Source organism: Rhinichthys klamathensis, unplaced genomic scaffold (assembly GCF_029890125.1).
Source record: "Rhinichthys klamathensis goyatoka isolate OS25496 unplaced genomic scaffold, OSU_Roscu_1.1 h1tg000159l_1, whole genome shotgun sequence".
In the NCBI taxonomy this organism is placed as follows: domain Eukaryota; kingdom Metazoa; phylum Chordata; class Actinopteri; order Cypriniformes; family Leuciscidae; genus Rhinichthys; species Rhinichthys klamathensis.
Window position 1 is genome coordinate 1,265,001 of NW_026606693.1, and position 15,560 is coordinate 1,280,560.

A 15,560-nucleotide genomic window follows, 5' to 3' on the forward strand; every position below is an offset into this window, starting at 1 on the left:
TTCTCAGGACTGTATGCCACTACTGCTGTCCACAACCACACATTCTCACATACACACACACACACACACACACACACATCCCTGCAGAAAATCAATGTCTGCCCAGACACACAGAGAGAACCACAGAAAGAGAAGAGGGGTTGAAAAACACTGAATGAAATACGAGACGAATACCAATAGAGTATAAAAGTGAAATTTAATGAAAAAGAAATCAATTTATTCATAATAAGAACACAGAGTGATGACCTATGTACAGAGAGAGAAGAAATGTATTAAAGAAAAATACAGAAAAAAAGAACACTCGCTCTGGCTGAATCTCGCGAGTCACAACGCTTGTCAAGAACATATTTTGCATAAAGAAAATGAAGCCTGTTTTGTACCATTTTTTTGCATATTTCATAATTATCATCACTGTAATGCAAATAATATATTATATTATTATTATTATTGAGTATATTTCAACAGCAAAGTAGGTATATCATGGTAGTACTTATCCTATTGGCTTTCAATAATAATTCATTTTATTTACATTTAAACTTTTAATAAAAACGATAAGATGCTAGGGTGTTTGAGTTAGTTGCCATGGCATGTTTCTATACGGTTGCTAGGGTGTGAGTTTTGTTTTTCATCCATTTTAACCATTGCCAGGCAAAAATAAATAAATTCAAAGCCATATTAATGGCAATTACAAAAACATGCTGTAATGGTTTGTGGCTGATATGAAGCGCTCGATGACAGAGATTATTAGAGCAAACAGTCCTTTAATAAATAAATCCAAATGGCACAGATAAACTCAGGGAACAGGTATCACAAACACGTCACATAAACAATACAGGACAAAGAAATAACTCAAACTAAGGGCTTGAGTACACAGAGCAAACAAAAGAGCTAATGAGTTCATTAACAAGACAACAGGCGAACGGATCAATCAATAAAACACACTGGGATATTAGATCAAACAGGCAAACAGAACAGGGAGAGAAGGAGAAGTGAGAGAAGGAAGACTGATGGTGAGATTTGAGGTGCAGGAGGAAAGATGTAGTGAAGATGAGAAGTGTCTGATGGTTTCTCACAGCCGTTTCGTGTGAGGGTGTAACAATCAGTTCCACTAGACTCTACGACCCAGACCGCCTGGCAGACACACAAATACACAAACACACACACTGTGTGTGACAGAGCGAGCAGAAACCGTCTGCTACCGTGTGCTTTTGAGTGGCAGCGGTCCAAACGGGCCAACCAGAGACAGATACTCCCCTCATCACTGCGCTATACAACTCACTAAACACATTCATGACGACAATCAAGCATTTCAGAGGCATTAGACTGTTTTTACTATCACTACTACACAGTTAGGGTTAGTGATTCGATTATTGTTAGCTACAACTAAACTATTAAAAATTATTTTTGTTCATGTAAATAAGGCAGAAATAAAATAAAACAAAGATTAAATTAAATTATTTTAATGCGTTAAGGATTTTGAATTAATGTGCTAATGCGTTAACGTTGACAGCCCTGTATATACGTATATATATAAATTGAAAAATAAAAGAAAAACTAATTCAAGATATTATATATACAGTAATAAATACAGTATAAAAATAATATTAAAATAACACTGTAACAAACCCCTAATCTTAGCATCACTTCGAGGTACGATCTTTTGACTCGGGCCAAAACACCCTAGCAACCACAAAGAACATCTTAGCAACCACATAGCAACACCCTGGCAACCACCCACAACTCCATTAGCATCGTGCCACCTGTTTTGTATGGGCAAACACCACTCTTCAGCCATTCTCTTCAGACGATCTAGTTATCTCTGCCTTGGACTTTTGTTACATACAGAGGCCAATGGTTTTCTTTTAGTTTGGACCCTCATTCATTCACGGCTTCTCTGAGCCTCTTCACACCCTAATGTCATCAATCTCTCCGTGACTCCCTCCACCAGTTCCACCCACCTCTACACCTCCCTTCCTTTGCTTCCTCACGATGAGCATCGATGGGATTGTTAAGGAAGAACTGTGTCTTGGAGAATGTAAGCCTATAGAGAACAATTATAAAAGAAAGACAGAATGGATTTAGAGTGAAAAGAAAGAAATATAAGGGATGAGAAAAGAGAGGAGATGTTACATAATGACTCTGTTCGAAAACCTAGTGAGCTGCCTACCTAGACAGCATATTAAATGCACTCCACACACAATATCTGTTCTATTAGGCAAAAACTATTCTGCCTTCTTTAATACCTTGTTTTGACAGAAATATAATGCAGGATAGCATGTGTACCAGAAGAAGTGAGCTGAAGAACAACACAATTGTCTTCTGGACAGCTGCTTTTTTAAACATAATTGATTATTAAAGGGATACTCCACTTTTTTTTGGAAATAGGCTCATTTTACAACTCCCCCAGAGTTAAACTGTTGAGTTTTACCGTTTTTGAATCCATTCAGCCGATCTCCGGTTCTGGCGGTACCACTTTTAGCATATCTTAGCATACATCATTGAAGTGGACAAGATTATTAGCATTTCTCAAACAAAAATCACCAAAGTGTTTCGATATTTTTCCTATTTAAAAGGCGTAATGATATGACGCAGCGCCTGAAAATAGCCCCCAGCTCTATTGACGGAAGGTAGCCTATTTTCAGGCGCTGCGTCATATCATTACGCCTGCTGCACTCATGGTACGGCAGTAAAGTTTCTCAGAAGAGTCAAGTTTCTGCGCGTCGTATGTGCATCATTGGAATGGAATGAATGAATGAGTGTGTGCATCAGGACATTCACATACAGCGCGTTCTCTTTAGTCTAATCGCGCATAGATGCAAAAAAAAGCTTTTGCAGTTCATATAATAGTTACAAGGATGATGCTGCGTTAAACTGGACAAACTTAAATCGCAAGCGTTAACATTGACAGCACTTGTTAGTAGTATATACAATAAGAATCTCATTATTTGAATGTGTGAACATAGCCCTTCTCTATGAATCAAAACTTTATACCTTATCCGTCTTCTGCGCAGTTTCTTCATATTGCGTTTGTACAGAATATAACACAAAATTAGTAAAATAACAAATATTGCAGTACGAAATATCTCCATGCTGAGCCTTTTTTGCACTTCCTGATTTCCCTAGAATCCTTGTCCAATGAATGGACGACCTTAGCACACGTGTGGTTTTGTTTACACATTTTGGTTCACTTGCAAAAAGAGCAGTGTGAAAGCGAACCGTACCAAAAAAAAAAAAAAAAAAAAAATTTGGTCCGGACCAGAGCAAGTGAACTATCGGACTTTCCTGGTGTGAATACACCCTAAGTGTTTACACTATTTACACTAACTCCGTCCACCAATGCCTGGTTGGGCCAGTCAAAAGTACAAAAAACCAACGCTATCTCGCAACCAATTCGTACGAGTGAGTAAAATGTGGCTGATTCGTACGAATTCGTACGACCTCACTCGTATGAATTCGTACGATTTGTCTAAACCCCAGTGACGGTTAGGTTTAGGGGTGGGGTCAGCGGTAGGTCATTCGTACGAATTGGGCAACTCGTAAAATATGTACGATTTAGCAGGAATCGTACAAATTAGTACGAGTGAGGTTGTATGAATTTGTACGAATTAGCCACCTCGTAAAATTCGTAAACACACCTGTGACCAGTCAGCAGCAGATACTTCAACGCGACTTCAAATCCGCCTTTTTCAGAACTCTTCTCACTTTTCCCATCGCATATCAGATTGAAAAGGCATTCATTTTCAATAAATATGAAGAAAATATGTGAAAAGTGGAATTAAAGTACCTAATGGTTACTTAATAATAAAGTGTTTATCGGGTAGGGTTAGGTTGTAAGTGTAAGGAGGGCTATATTGTCCAAATAAGGCAGGTTTATTTAATAAATATAATCATTTACACTCAATGTTATTATTGCATACTCTTTTATAATGTACTAAAATACTGAGGTGCAAATATTATCTAACTACTATTTACACTTATTTCAAAGAAAATACAGCTATTTTTACATAGTGTAAATAGAATATATCGCTATTTGCACTTAGTGTAAATCGCTGCTGCCAAAAAAAAAAAAAAATAACTGTGGCATTCTGCAGTCAAGTTACATTAAACTAATGTAAAGTCATTATTTGAATTTTCTCGACTCTGAAGCAAAAATGAAAACAAAAATAATGCTGATATGGTGAAATTCTCTGTCTCTTTCTTTCTCTCAGATCTGTGATAAGGAGTGGCATTATTACGTCATCGGCGTTGACTTCCCAGTGGTGACTCTATATGTGGACGGCGTGACCTATGACCCTTACCTCGTGACAGATGACTGGCCCATCCACTCCTCTCAGATTGACGTGCAGCTGACTGTAGGAGCCTGCTGGCAAGGTTAGGGGTGTGGGCGTGGCTAGCATGGTTTGTGGGTGTGGTTAAAGTGCATGTGACATTGAAAGGGGGCGGGTTCAAAAGAGGCTCCAGAGGTCATTAAAGGGATAGTTCACTTTGAAATGAATTTTTGGTATGTTTTAGCTTACCTCAAGAGCATCCAAGATGTAGGTGTCTTTGTTTCCGCAGTAGTTTCAATTTTGATATTTTTAGGTCAAACCGTTCTTGTCTGTCAGTCATAAAATGCAGGTCTATGGGGTCCACCTCAAAGAGCATGCACAGAGAAGTCCAAATTAAACATGATTTAATGACTCGTAAATGTAAGTACACAATGGAAGTGATCTCTTGCGCGGTTGCGAAAAAAATTCAACATCGTCTGTTGATATATCGAAATCATCGTCCATTGCGATATCCTGTATATATCTAAATATGTTTAGATCTTCACAGTGAAAGGTAACACTTCCGAAATCTCTGTGTAAACAATGAGTGACGTACACGTGTAAGCGAGAGATCACTTCCGGCGCTTGGGCAGACCGAAGCGCCCGCGCCCTCAGATCACTTGGATGTGGCTGTTTACAAGAGGTAAAAACGATATAAATACTGTTCGTTTTCTCACACAAACCACTCGTTTCGTGTCTTAGGCCATCAATGTGTACTTACATTTACGAGTCATTAAATCATGTTTAATTTGGACTTCTCTGTGCATGCTCTTTGAGGTGGTGACCATAGACCTGCATTATATGACTGACAGACAAGAACGGTTTGACCTAAAAATATCAAAATTGAAACTTCTGCGGAAACAAAGACACCTACATCTTGGATGCTCTTGAGGTAAGCTAAAACATACCAACAATTTATTTCAAAGTGAACTATCCCTTTAACTTGAAAGTAGAAATGTAAATTCTCACAGCATGCAAATCCACAATGAACAATTCTTTACTAAACGAACATCTCTTTACCTCACTAGCATTCTTTCTTTTGCTTTTGAAAACTTATTTTCCTCAATCTTTCCCTCTTTTTTTCTCTTTAGCAATCATAAGCAGCAACTTCTAACTAAAAAACAAAACAAAAGTTGACTTCTTGACCTGCCCATTCTGCCTTTCTGTGTCTCTGAGCGTCTTTGTTTAACAATGAAAGACATATAAGAGAGAGACAGATCATTATACAAAATCACTTGAGCATGTGGAAGATTATCAAAGGGAAAGTGATGTGAGAGCTGACTGGACATTTGCTCTTTTTAAGATTTTTGGAGCTTGAGGGGTATAACGGTTTCTCATGGATCACTTCTGTGGTCACGGTTTTGGTTCAGTTTGTACAGCGCTTTGTATTCACAGATTATAGGTGATACAATATTTTTAACACTGTAATAGGCCAGCATGGATATTTTTGGTCAAAGAACGTATTGTTAATGTATTATTGTTAACCAACTAAAACTATTTTTTTTAACTATTTTAAATCGTTTTTGTCAATCAAAATAAAGCTAAAATTAAGTTTACACATTAGATGAAAATCTTAAACTATAAAAACGTAAACTACTAAGCAACTAAAAAAATTAAGTTGAAGTACTAAAATGACTAAAACTAAATAGAAATAAAACTAAGTAAAAACTAAATCTATAAAAAAATTTTTTTAAAAACGAATAAAAAATATAGCTGCGAGCAGCGATTACGGGCCCAAGCCGGTGGCACCGCAACCCCGGTGCCTTTAGTTACCTAAAGGCACCGGGGTGGCGGTGCCGCCGGCTTGGGCCCGTAATCGCTGCTCGCAGCTATATTTATATATATATATATATATATATATATATATATATATATAAAGCCGGTGGCACCGCCACCCTGGTGCCTTTAGGGTTATTGTGCACGACGTGCCAAAAAATGTAACCCTGCTTTGACTGTCGAAAAGAAGTGTGCTGTAGAGCTTGCATTGGTGTGGGCTCTGCAAAAGTGCGCATCGAGGGCACATATCAATCACAAAGTATGCGTGAGCAACCTTCTGAAAGGTCAGGTCTACATCCAGGTCTACATCTGCCGTGTGTTTACATTATAGTAGTGAAGTTTGAAGCAAATCAGGTAAAAATAAGAGGGTGATTTCAAATCATTTTGAAAGTGACACACTTCCTGCTGCCAGTTGGTGGCGCTATAACCGGGGTTGCGGTGCCACCAGCTTGGGCCCGTAATCGCTGCTTGTAGCTATATATATATATATACACACACACACACATATTCATTTACATTCATTCATTTAGCTGACGCTTTTATCCAAAGCGACTTACAATTGCCATATATGTCAGAGGTCGCACACCTCTGGATCAACTAGGGGTTAAGTGTCTTGCTCAGGGACACATTGGTGTCTCACAGTGGATTCGAACCCGGGTCTCTCACACCAAAGGCATGTGTTTTATCCACTGCGCCATTACCACCATGTGTGTATATTTATATAAAGATACAGAGAATATTACTTGCTTTACCTGATTAGAATGCTACATTGAAAAACAATAATTTAAATTAAATCTCACCCAAAAGATAAATCCCCCTGCCACCTCCCCACACAGGATTGTCCTCAAACAGAGCTCTAATCTGTTTATTTTTAAGTTACACATTCTACTTACACATTCTACATTGATTAAAAAAGAAACATCAAAAGTGTTTTTAGTCAGAGTATTATTTCATACAGAAAAAAAAAAAATTGTAATTCAGATGAGAATGAGGTTAGTGTTTTAAAATTTTAAGGAAAACAAATATATTGAAATATAGCAGATGAATTTTAAATTCATTCAGCTTCAATTACCAAAACAATCTTACTTTTATTTAAAGCAAACTATACATTTAAAAGATGGGGGTTATATGCATATTTTGTCATTTAAAAAAAAATACAAAAATTGTTATGCGAAAAGACAAGGACTTAGAGATTTCTTTATCCTTTAATGCAGGAAAAATCATACAGCCAGCCACACACACACACACACACATAAACACAGACACCAACCCTCTCTCCCTCCCCTCCCCTCTGCTCCCCTCCCCACACAGACACACGCACACACACACACAGAGAGAATGGCAGGGGGCACAAGAAATCCATTCAAACTACAATATCTGACTTTCTGTTGCTCAGAGCTAATGACTTTAAATTAGAAAATTGATCGGCTTTATGAGAACAATATCCGTGGCAAGTTTTGTAACTGTAGGTAAAACGAGCAAAGTTATAACACACTTTATGTGTCCTTTTTTAGTCATAAAATTCATTTCCTCGCCACGGCCAAACCGTTCGAGATATCAAAAATCCGTCTGGAATTTAGCATCCTCAATGTCTTGACTTCATGCTGACCGAGTTTGGTTGGAATCCGATCAATTCCCAAGGAGAATTAAATCGAATTTCAGGGGTATGCTTTTCCAAACAAACCATAATAGCCGGCTTCCTGTTGGACTGTCGTAAAACTTAGAGCACGAAAGTTGTTCAACCCAATGAGATCTATAAGTGTAACGAGTTTCATATTATTACATGCAAGTGTGTTTGACTTATGGAAAAGTGTTCGAATCCCAGTCCAGGGGGCGCTGTCGAGCCGCCCTGCCACGCCCGGGTACCAGCTTCAACCCGGCCCTGATGGCCGCGGGTTCTGACCCGTGTGCAAAGTTTCAAGAGTTTTAGAGGATGTTAAGGGCCCCAAAAGCCCCCGAAACCTTGAACAACAATAATTAAAAGCATTCTCACTCAAACAGACACATCCCCCTCCCCCACAGACACAGAGGTACGCAGAGAGAGGGAGAGAGTGACAGAGATTACTCCGAAACATCCACATTCAAACCAAAATATCTGACTTTCTTTTGTTCGGAGCCAAAATCTGTAAATTAGAAAGTTGTCCGGCTTGATCTGAACAATATTCCTACCGAGTTTTATGATTGCAGGTAAAACTATGAAACTAACCCTCTCACTTTTGTCAAAAGGTGGCGCTACTGAGCCCCTGCACCACGTCCGTTCCTGAAACTTTGCACATGTCTACTGGCTAATAAATGTGACATGTCTGTCGAGTTTCATGCAATGTCAAGCATGCTAAGAGTCTCAAAAGCATCCTAAAAGAATTTTATAGTATGATGCGTTGCCACGGCAACAGTATCAAAGATATCAATAATCCTTTCACAGGTCTACATCTGCCGTGTGTTTACATTATACACATAAAGTTTGAAGCAAATCGGGTAAAAATAAGAGGGTGATTTCAAAGGATTTTGAAAGTGACACACTTCCTGCTGCCAGTTGGTGGCGCTATAACTTTGACTCACAATAGTCACATCCATGTGATCGGCCTCTTACAACGAACACACTGCTGAAGTTTCATCAAGATCAGTTAATGTATAAAGAAGTTATAACACACTTCCTGTTTCACGTTTCTCGCCATAATTTCGTTTCCTCGCCACGGCCAAACCGTTCGAGATATCAAAAATCCCCTCGCAATTTTTCATCCTCAATGTCTTGACTTCATGCTGACCGAGTTTCGTGGCATTTCTTTGAATTCTCTAGGAGAAGTACTTTAAATTCCATTGCATGCGTTTTACAAACAACCCTAAATAGCCGACTTCCTGTTGGGCTGGGGTAAAAAGTAAGAGCATGAAGTATATATGAACCGATGAGATCTATATGTGTACCGAGTTTCATATTCTTACATACAAGCGTGTTTGATTTATGGACCAAGTTTTCGGACCCCGTTCCAGGGGGCGCTGTCGAGCCCCCCTGCCACGCCCAGGTACCAGCTTCACCCCAACCCTGATGGCCACGGGTTCTGACCAGTGTGCAAAGTTTCAAGAGTTTTCGTGCACGTTAAGAGCCCCAAAAGTGCCCGAATAGTCGTAAGAAAAATAAAAGAGGAGAAAAAAAAAAAAAATCCTAAGGAAAACAATAGGGCCTTCGCCTTTTCAAGGCTTGGGCCCTAATTACAAAAGCACATAAAAGACTAAAATTTAAACTACAATAAATTAAAAAAAAAAGCTAATCTAAAATATCAATACTATAAAAGTATATAAATAATATTGTTTTTTACCACAACATTTATGTGCATTAAAGGAATAGTTAATCCCAAAAAATATACATTTATTTATATGCTGCATATGCAACTCTTGATCACCAAATAAAAAAAAAACATCATAAAAGCACCCATGCACAAAAGTAAGCAGGTTTCCATCTTAAACCTTGACGATACCAAACGGGTCGCTTCACAAGCCTATTATGTTCAGGCTTAATGACAGCGCAGACCTCTATTTCACTATTCTCCTGAAACGTGCAGCGCTGTGGCTCTATCAACACATTGATCTGTTTGTTTGAGAATCATAGCAAGGCTGAACTGTCTCAACCAATGTTGATGTGACAATTTTCTCCCTAAACTACATCCATGTAAACCCACACACACACACACACAAACCGGGCTCATCAGTAGCCTACATCAGTATCGCCCGAGGCTCACTGTCACCTGATCACAAACACACTCAGAGAGGCTTCATTGCACACACACTCATCTCATACAGAGCAGAGATGCAGGCAATTGCTCATTATCTCTGGCTTCAGCAGTGAATATAGGTTTAATCATATGATTGCTTCGTTTCAAGGCAGCTTCTGAAGACCTCTAGCTAAGCCAACATTTATTTTATATATGTGTGTGTGTGATGAATAAAGTGGATCTGTGTAACCATGGCTTCGTCTGAAACTCAATAACTTTTTGATGGTGCCTCCAAAAATAACGGCTTCATTACGTCTAATGATCTAGAACAAATAAAGAGAGCTTTAGATATAACAGGTCAATATTTAATGACTCCATTGACTTATTTCATACTACAAATGGAATAATATGTTTAAATTGAATTCAGACGTGCCTTAATCCCTTCCTGTAATGGCTGCGTAGTTCATTTTTATATATAAGGAACCTAGTTTACTAAAACGGGACATTAAAAAAAAAAATAACAAATGGATTTTTTTGGTTTGTTTCTTTTTTAAAATAAACAGTTCAATACAGTATAATATGGAAATATAAAGTCTACGCTACTATTTATAATGCCAAACTCCCTCCCCAGTCCACCATGATTATTTATGGAAACTAGACTTTTTGAAGTCTCTTATGCTCACAAAACTACAGTAAAAACAGTAATATTGTGAAATATTATTACAATTTAAATTTAATGTGTTCTATTTGAATATATTTTAAAATGTAATGTATTCCTGTGATCAAAGCTGAATTTCTTCAGTGTCACATGATCCTTCAGAAATCAGTATAATATGATGATTTGCTGTTCAGTTAACATTTCATATGATTAATGTTGAAAACAGTTGAATTTCATATTCTTCATATTTTTGTGGAAACCGTAATAAAAAAAATCTGGATTCTTTGATGTATGAAAAGTTCAAAAGAACAGCATTTATTTATTTATAATATTTTAAAATACTATAAATGTCACTTTCGATCCATTTAATGCATCCTTGCTGAGTATTAATTTATTAACAGTAGCAAAAACAGCCCATTTAATTATATTTGTCAGACAGAGGGTAAAGCATGGTCATGGAAAAGCCAAATTGTCTGTTAGAAGCATTAACATTATAAGTTTGGGAGGTTTTTATTATCTGTTAGCATGTCCATATTTATGTTTGTAGGTGGCGAGGTCTCTAAAGCTAAGTTCACACAGTATTTCCGAGGCAGTTTGTCTGGACTGACGATACGCTCGGGGAAGATTGAAAGCCAGACGATCATCTCCTGCCTACAGGCCTGCAAAGAAGGGCTGGACATCACTTTACTGGAAAGCCTCGGACCGAGGATAAAGGTTTCACACACACACACACAAAGCTAACTAAGACTCTAAACTCAACATGCCAGTGTGCAGCGCATATCATTTTTTTGCTTTTACTAGTAATTCGAGGTCACAGATTTGATTTTAAGGAATGCACATGCTGGAAATTTTACATAGCCTGAATGCGCTGTAAGTCACTTTGCGTTAATATAAAAAACAAGTTTACCATAGTCTATCATGAAACCATAGAAAAGAGTGGAAAATCACTATTTTGTAGGAAAAGCAGAGAGTGAGGAAGAGACAAAGAAAAGCCAGGAGACATGACTTAAGGAGAGATATTTCTGTGCGCACATTCTCCATTTTCTGCTTTGCTTTCTTTTATTCTGTTCTTTTGTATGGAAGAAGCTCTAGGGAAGATTCGAGGATCAAATGAAAGCAGGTTTTACAGACAGAGAGGGAGAGTGTTAGTGAGAGACAGACGACAGGTGTTCCTTCGCTCAGGTGATCTGATCAAACCATAAGCTTAAAGCAGGATCGAGCTCTATTCAGAGACACATTGGTAATGCCTTTTAAATTCCAGTTCAGTTCTTGCCGTGCCAAACGGGATGCAAAATTTGAGTTTAAAGTGCCCCTGTTATGCTATTTTAAAGGTTCCTAATTTAGTTTTAGAGGTCTCCTACAATATATTTACATACATCTGAGGTCTAAAAACACTTTTTCATAATTTCACATCATCTCATCTCTCAAAGAGTCTGAAAATGGTTAGTTTAAAGATTTAGTCTAACTCTAAACACCCTCCTATCCGAGAGCCTACTCTACTCTGATTGGTCAGATGACCCAGTCTGTTGTGATTGGACGATTCTGCTTCCTCAGCACTTGATACCCAGTGATATGAACAGTAAAGATGGCAATGATTTTACTGTATCAATTCCAGAGCATCAAAGTGGATTCGCAGCACTGAAAAGTGTCTTCTCGACATGTCCACAACAAGAACCAACGGAGCCCGGGAAGTCACCTGTGGGGGGAAAAAAAACAATCCGTGGCGACGCCGGTTTTGCAATCCGTCCCCTCAGTTTGTACTCACTGTACTCATGCACGAATTCTTAAACTGTTCCCTCGGTTTAACAAATCGTGCCCACGGATTAATAAATCGTACCCGAGTTCCTAATCCGTGCTCTCAGATTTGTAAACCGTGCCTTCAGTTTTTGCAATTTTTTTTTAAAATGGATCATTTCTTGAATTTTCTAAATAAAAAACGACGTTTACTTGTATCTTTAAAGTCCATTTTTTTTTGGGAGGAGCTCAGAAAATAAGCAAAAAAAGACTTCACATATAAAAAAGAAAAATACAAGAATTTGTGAGTACAGTTTATAAACTAAGGGGACGGATTGCAAAACGGATTGTTTTTTTTTCCCCACAGGTGACTTTCCGGGCTCTGTAAGAACCAAACTCTTCCAGGTAAAAGTAAACGTTGTTTGCGGGCAGACAATGAAGACCATAGGCTGGCATTACGCAAATTTGTTACATTGTTACATATGTATGTAACAGGAAGTGAAACTGGAATTACTGACGACTCGTTTCAGCAATTCAGAATCGAATCTTTTAATTAGGAGAAAAAAACTTTAACGTCGTGCAATTTGATCTTTAAAACTTTACTTTCGCAAACAGCTGCATTACAAACTGTATGAAATGTAATATTTGAAAAAGCGTAATAGGGGCACTTTTAAATTAGAATAAAAAATGTAATGAAATTCAACAGCTGTAAGTGTAGTTTATCATAATACATTTAATTTTATGAATCACCTAGACAATCCTGTTAACATACAAAAAAAAAAAAACTAATATTTGAAATGTCACCTACAAGGTTCCCACATATTTTGAACAATGAATTTCCAGACTTTTCTTGGATACAGATCAAAAACACTACATACACAAGAACCATATTTAGCCATTCAAATGATTTAGAGCAAAACATAACATTTCAAAATGCATTCAAAATAAATATGCATTATGTAATCGTTATGTTTGTTGCAACACTTGTTACAATTCCTGTACTGCATTTCTTTGTATTCTGTAAATTCTAAGGCTGAACGATTTGGGAAAATAATCTAATTGCGATTTTTTTCTCCAATATTGCGATTGCGATTTAATATGCGATTTTTTTTATTTTATCCTCTTTTTTCCCAACAAAACATAATGAATGATTTAAATATGACCCAACACAATATTAGATACATTTAGTGTGAAATGTTCTTTCCCATAGGCTGGGCCTATTTGTTAGAATTCAATTAAAACATGTATGACTTAAATTAAATGACATTTTTATTGAACTGCTCATTACAGAAACATCTGTGGCTTTGCCACTGTGCATTTAAATAATTTAAACAAAGGCATGCACTTTGTAAACACTGACTGTGTGCAAAATGTACAGTCTTGAGAAAAAAAATAATTAAAAATGATAATTATCTTACTGCTCCCAACAAGTCAGTAACATTTCACACAACTGAAACATAGAATTTGCTTCAAAGTAAATCAATCAAAGTAAATAAAGTTATAAATAAAAAACTGAGAAATGCACTTTTAAATTAGACAATAAAAAACTATTTGAACATTATAATATAGAATAGATCAACCTCACGTATCTCAAGTACACAACAATAACAAACCACAAAGACTAAAGTTCACTACGAGTATAGCACTGCCAGCCATAATGATCCAACAGTTTTGTTCTCAGTGGCTCACAGGTTTTTTGCTAAGAAAACCAGAATATTGACTTTTGCTGGCTTCAAGGATGTGCGAGTGCAAGTCACAATATTCCCTCCTGTGCTAAAAAGACGTTCTGAGGGAGCGCTTGTGGCAGGTACACAAAGATACTTGCGGGCCATGATGCACAACTGTGGGTAGCTGATCTTGTGCACCCTCCACCAAGCCAAGGGATCATCTTCTCCATCAATGGTAGGAGTCATCAGGTAATTGTTTACCTCTGCCTCTGCGGCATCTTCAAGATTTACAGGCAAAGAAGGAGAGGCTGCACTGGTCTTGAAAAAACTGCCAAGAGACCTCTTTGCCTTTTCCCCCAAAGGCTGTGCACTTTGAGGCATCTGAACAGTTTCAGTACGAGACCTCTTCTCCTATTAGATAAAAACAACAGCCATTAGTTTTCCAGTTAGATTTTACAGAAAAAATTGTGTTTTTGTGAAATACATAATTATCACTTACCCGATGATATGTACGTTGTGCTAAGTCTACAATCTCTGTCTTCAGTCGGGTCTTGATAGCAGGGATGTTTTCAGTACTGATGTACTGTATTTTGAACCTAGGGTCCAGGAAACAGGCAACATCCAAAAGCTCCTGGATGTTTGGGTCACCATATTTGTTATTGAGGTATGCTAGGACTTTGGTTTTTATTGATTTAGTCAGGTCAGTGTCCTCAGCATCTTCAGCCAGGACTGATGTGGCAAAAAGGTGGAGAACTGGCTTGAGGTAGGAGATGCTCACATACTCCTCTCCAGAAAGAGCATCAGTAAATTCCAGTAGAGGATGCAGTGCCTTGTGAATCGACTCCAACACATCAATATCCTGCCAGGTTGGGATGAGGGAGCGTGCATATCTATCTCCAGACAATACCTGAGAAATGGCTTTGGCCTGTTCAAGCACTCTGGCAATCATCATTTCTTTAGATCCCCATCTTGTTGGGCACTCTGTTATCAGGTTGTGCTCAGGGAGTTTGAGCTCCCTCTGTGCCTCCATCAGTGCTGCCTTTTTCTTCCAACTGTGGGAAAAGTGCCCCACCAGCTTCCTGCACAGTGCTGTTGCCCTTGACACTCTGTCATCTTTGAGTGCATTTTCTGAAAGAAATAAAAAGTAGTGTATTACACACAATTTGAGTTTTGTGATACAAGGCTATCACTATTACACACTCACATTCTCTGTAATTCTGAAATCCACACATCCACACTCCTCTCTCTCTCTCTCTCTCTCTCTCTCTCTCTCTCTCTCTCTCTCTCTCTCTCTCTCTCTCTCTCTCTCTCTCTCTCTCTCTCTCTCTCTCTCTCTCTCTCTCTCTCTCACACACACACACACACACACACACACACACGTGTGTTTATTTTTAAAATGTAAAAAAAAAAAAAAAAAAAAAAAAAAAAAAAAGAAATGCAGGTGGCCATTCCACCACAGACATACATATAAGCACATAAAATCAAAACATATTTAAATTTACATATTAGAAAAGTCACATCCACAATCACATCCACTTTCCACAACATAATTTATATATTTGTAATGTATATTCAGCTTATTACTAATTGACACATCTCTCTCTTTTGCACACGCACGCACGCACGCACACACACGACATAACTTACCAATGGCAAGATGTAATCTGTGCCCAAAACACTGGAGCCTCATCCATTCATTAAGCCGCGCAGC

The 15,560-nt window shown here is 37.9% G+C and overlaps 2 protein-coding genes across 2 annotated transcripts in view; one reads left to right on the forward strand and one right to left on the reverse strand.

The window, feature by feature from the left end:
* The window catches only part of LOC130091087 (NACHT, LRR and PYD domains-containing protein 12-like), a 287,371-nt gene that overhangs the window by 258,173 nt on the left and 13,638 nt on the right, over nt 1-15,560 (reverse strand). The window lies entirely within an intron of this gene.
* The window catches only part of clstn2b (calsyntenin 2b), a 77,640-nt gene that overhangs the window by 47,193 nt on the left and 14,887 nt on the right, over nt 1-15,560 (forward strand). The window contains exons 9-10 of the mRNA XM_056258783.1: nt 4,209-4,371; nt 10,996-11,162. Of these exons, the coding sequence (XP_056114758.1) occupies nt 4,209-4,371; nt 10,996-11,162 (330 nt within the window). The remainder of the gene's footprint in view (nt 1-4,208; nt 4,372-10,995; nt 11,163-15,560) is intronic.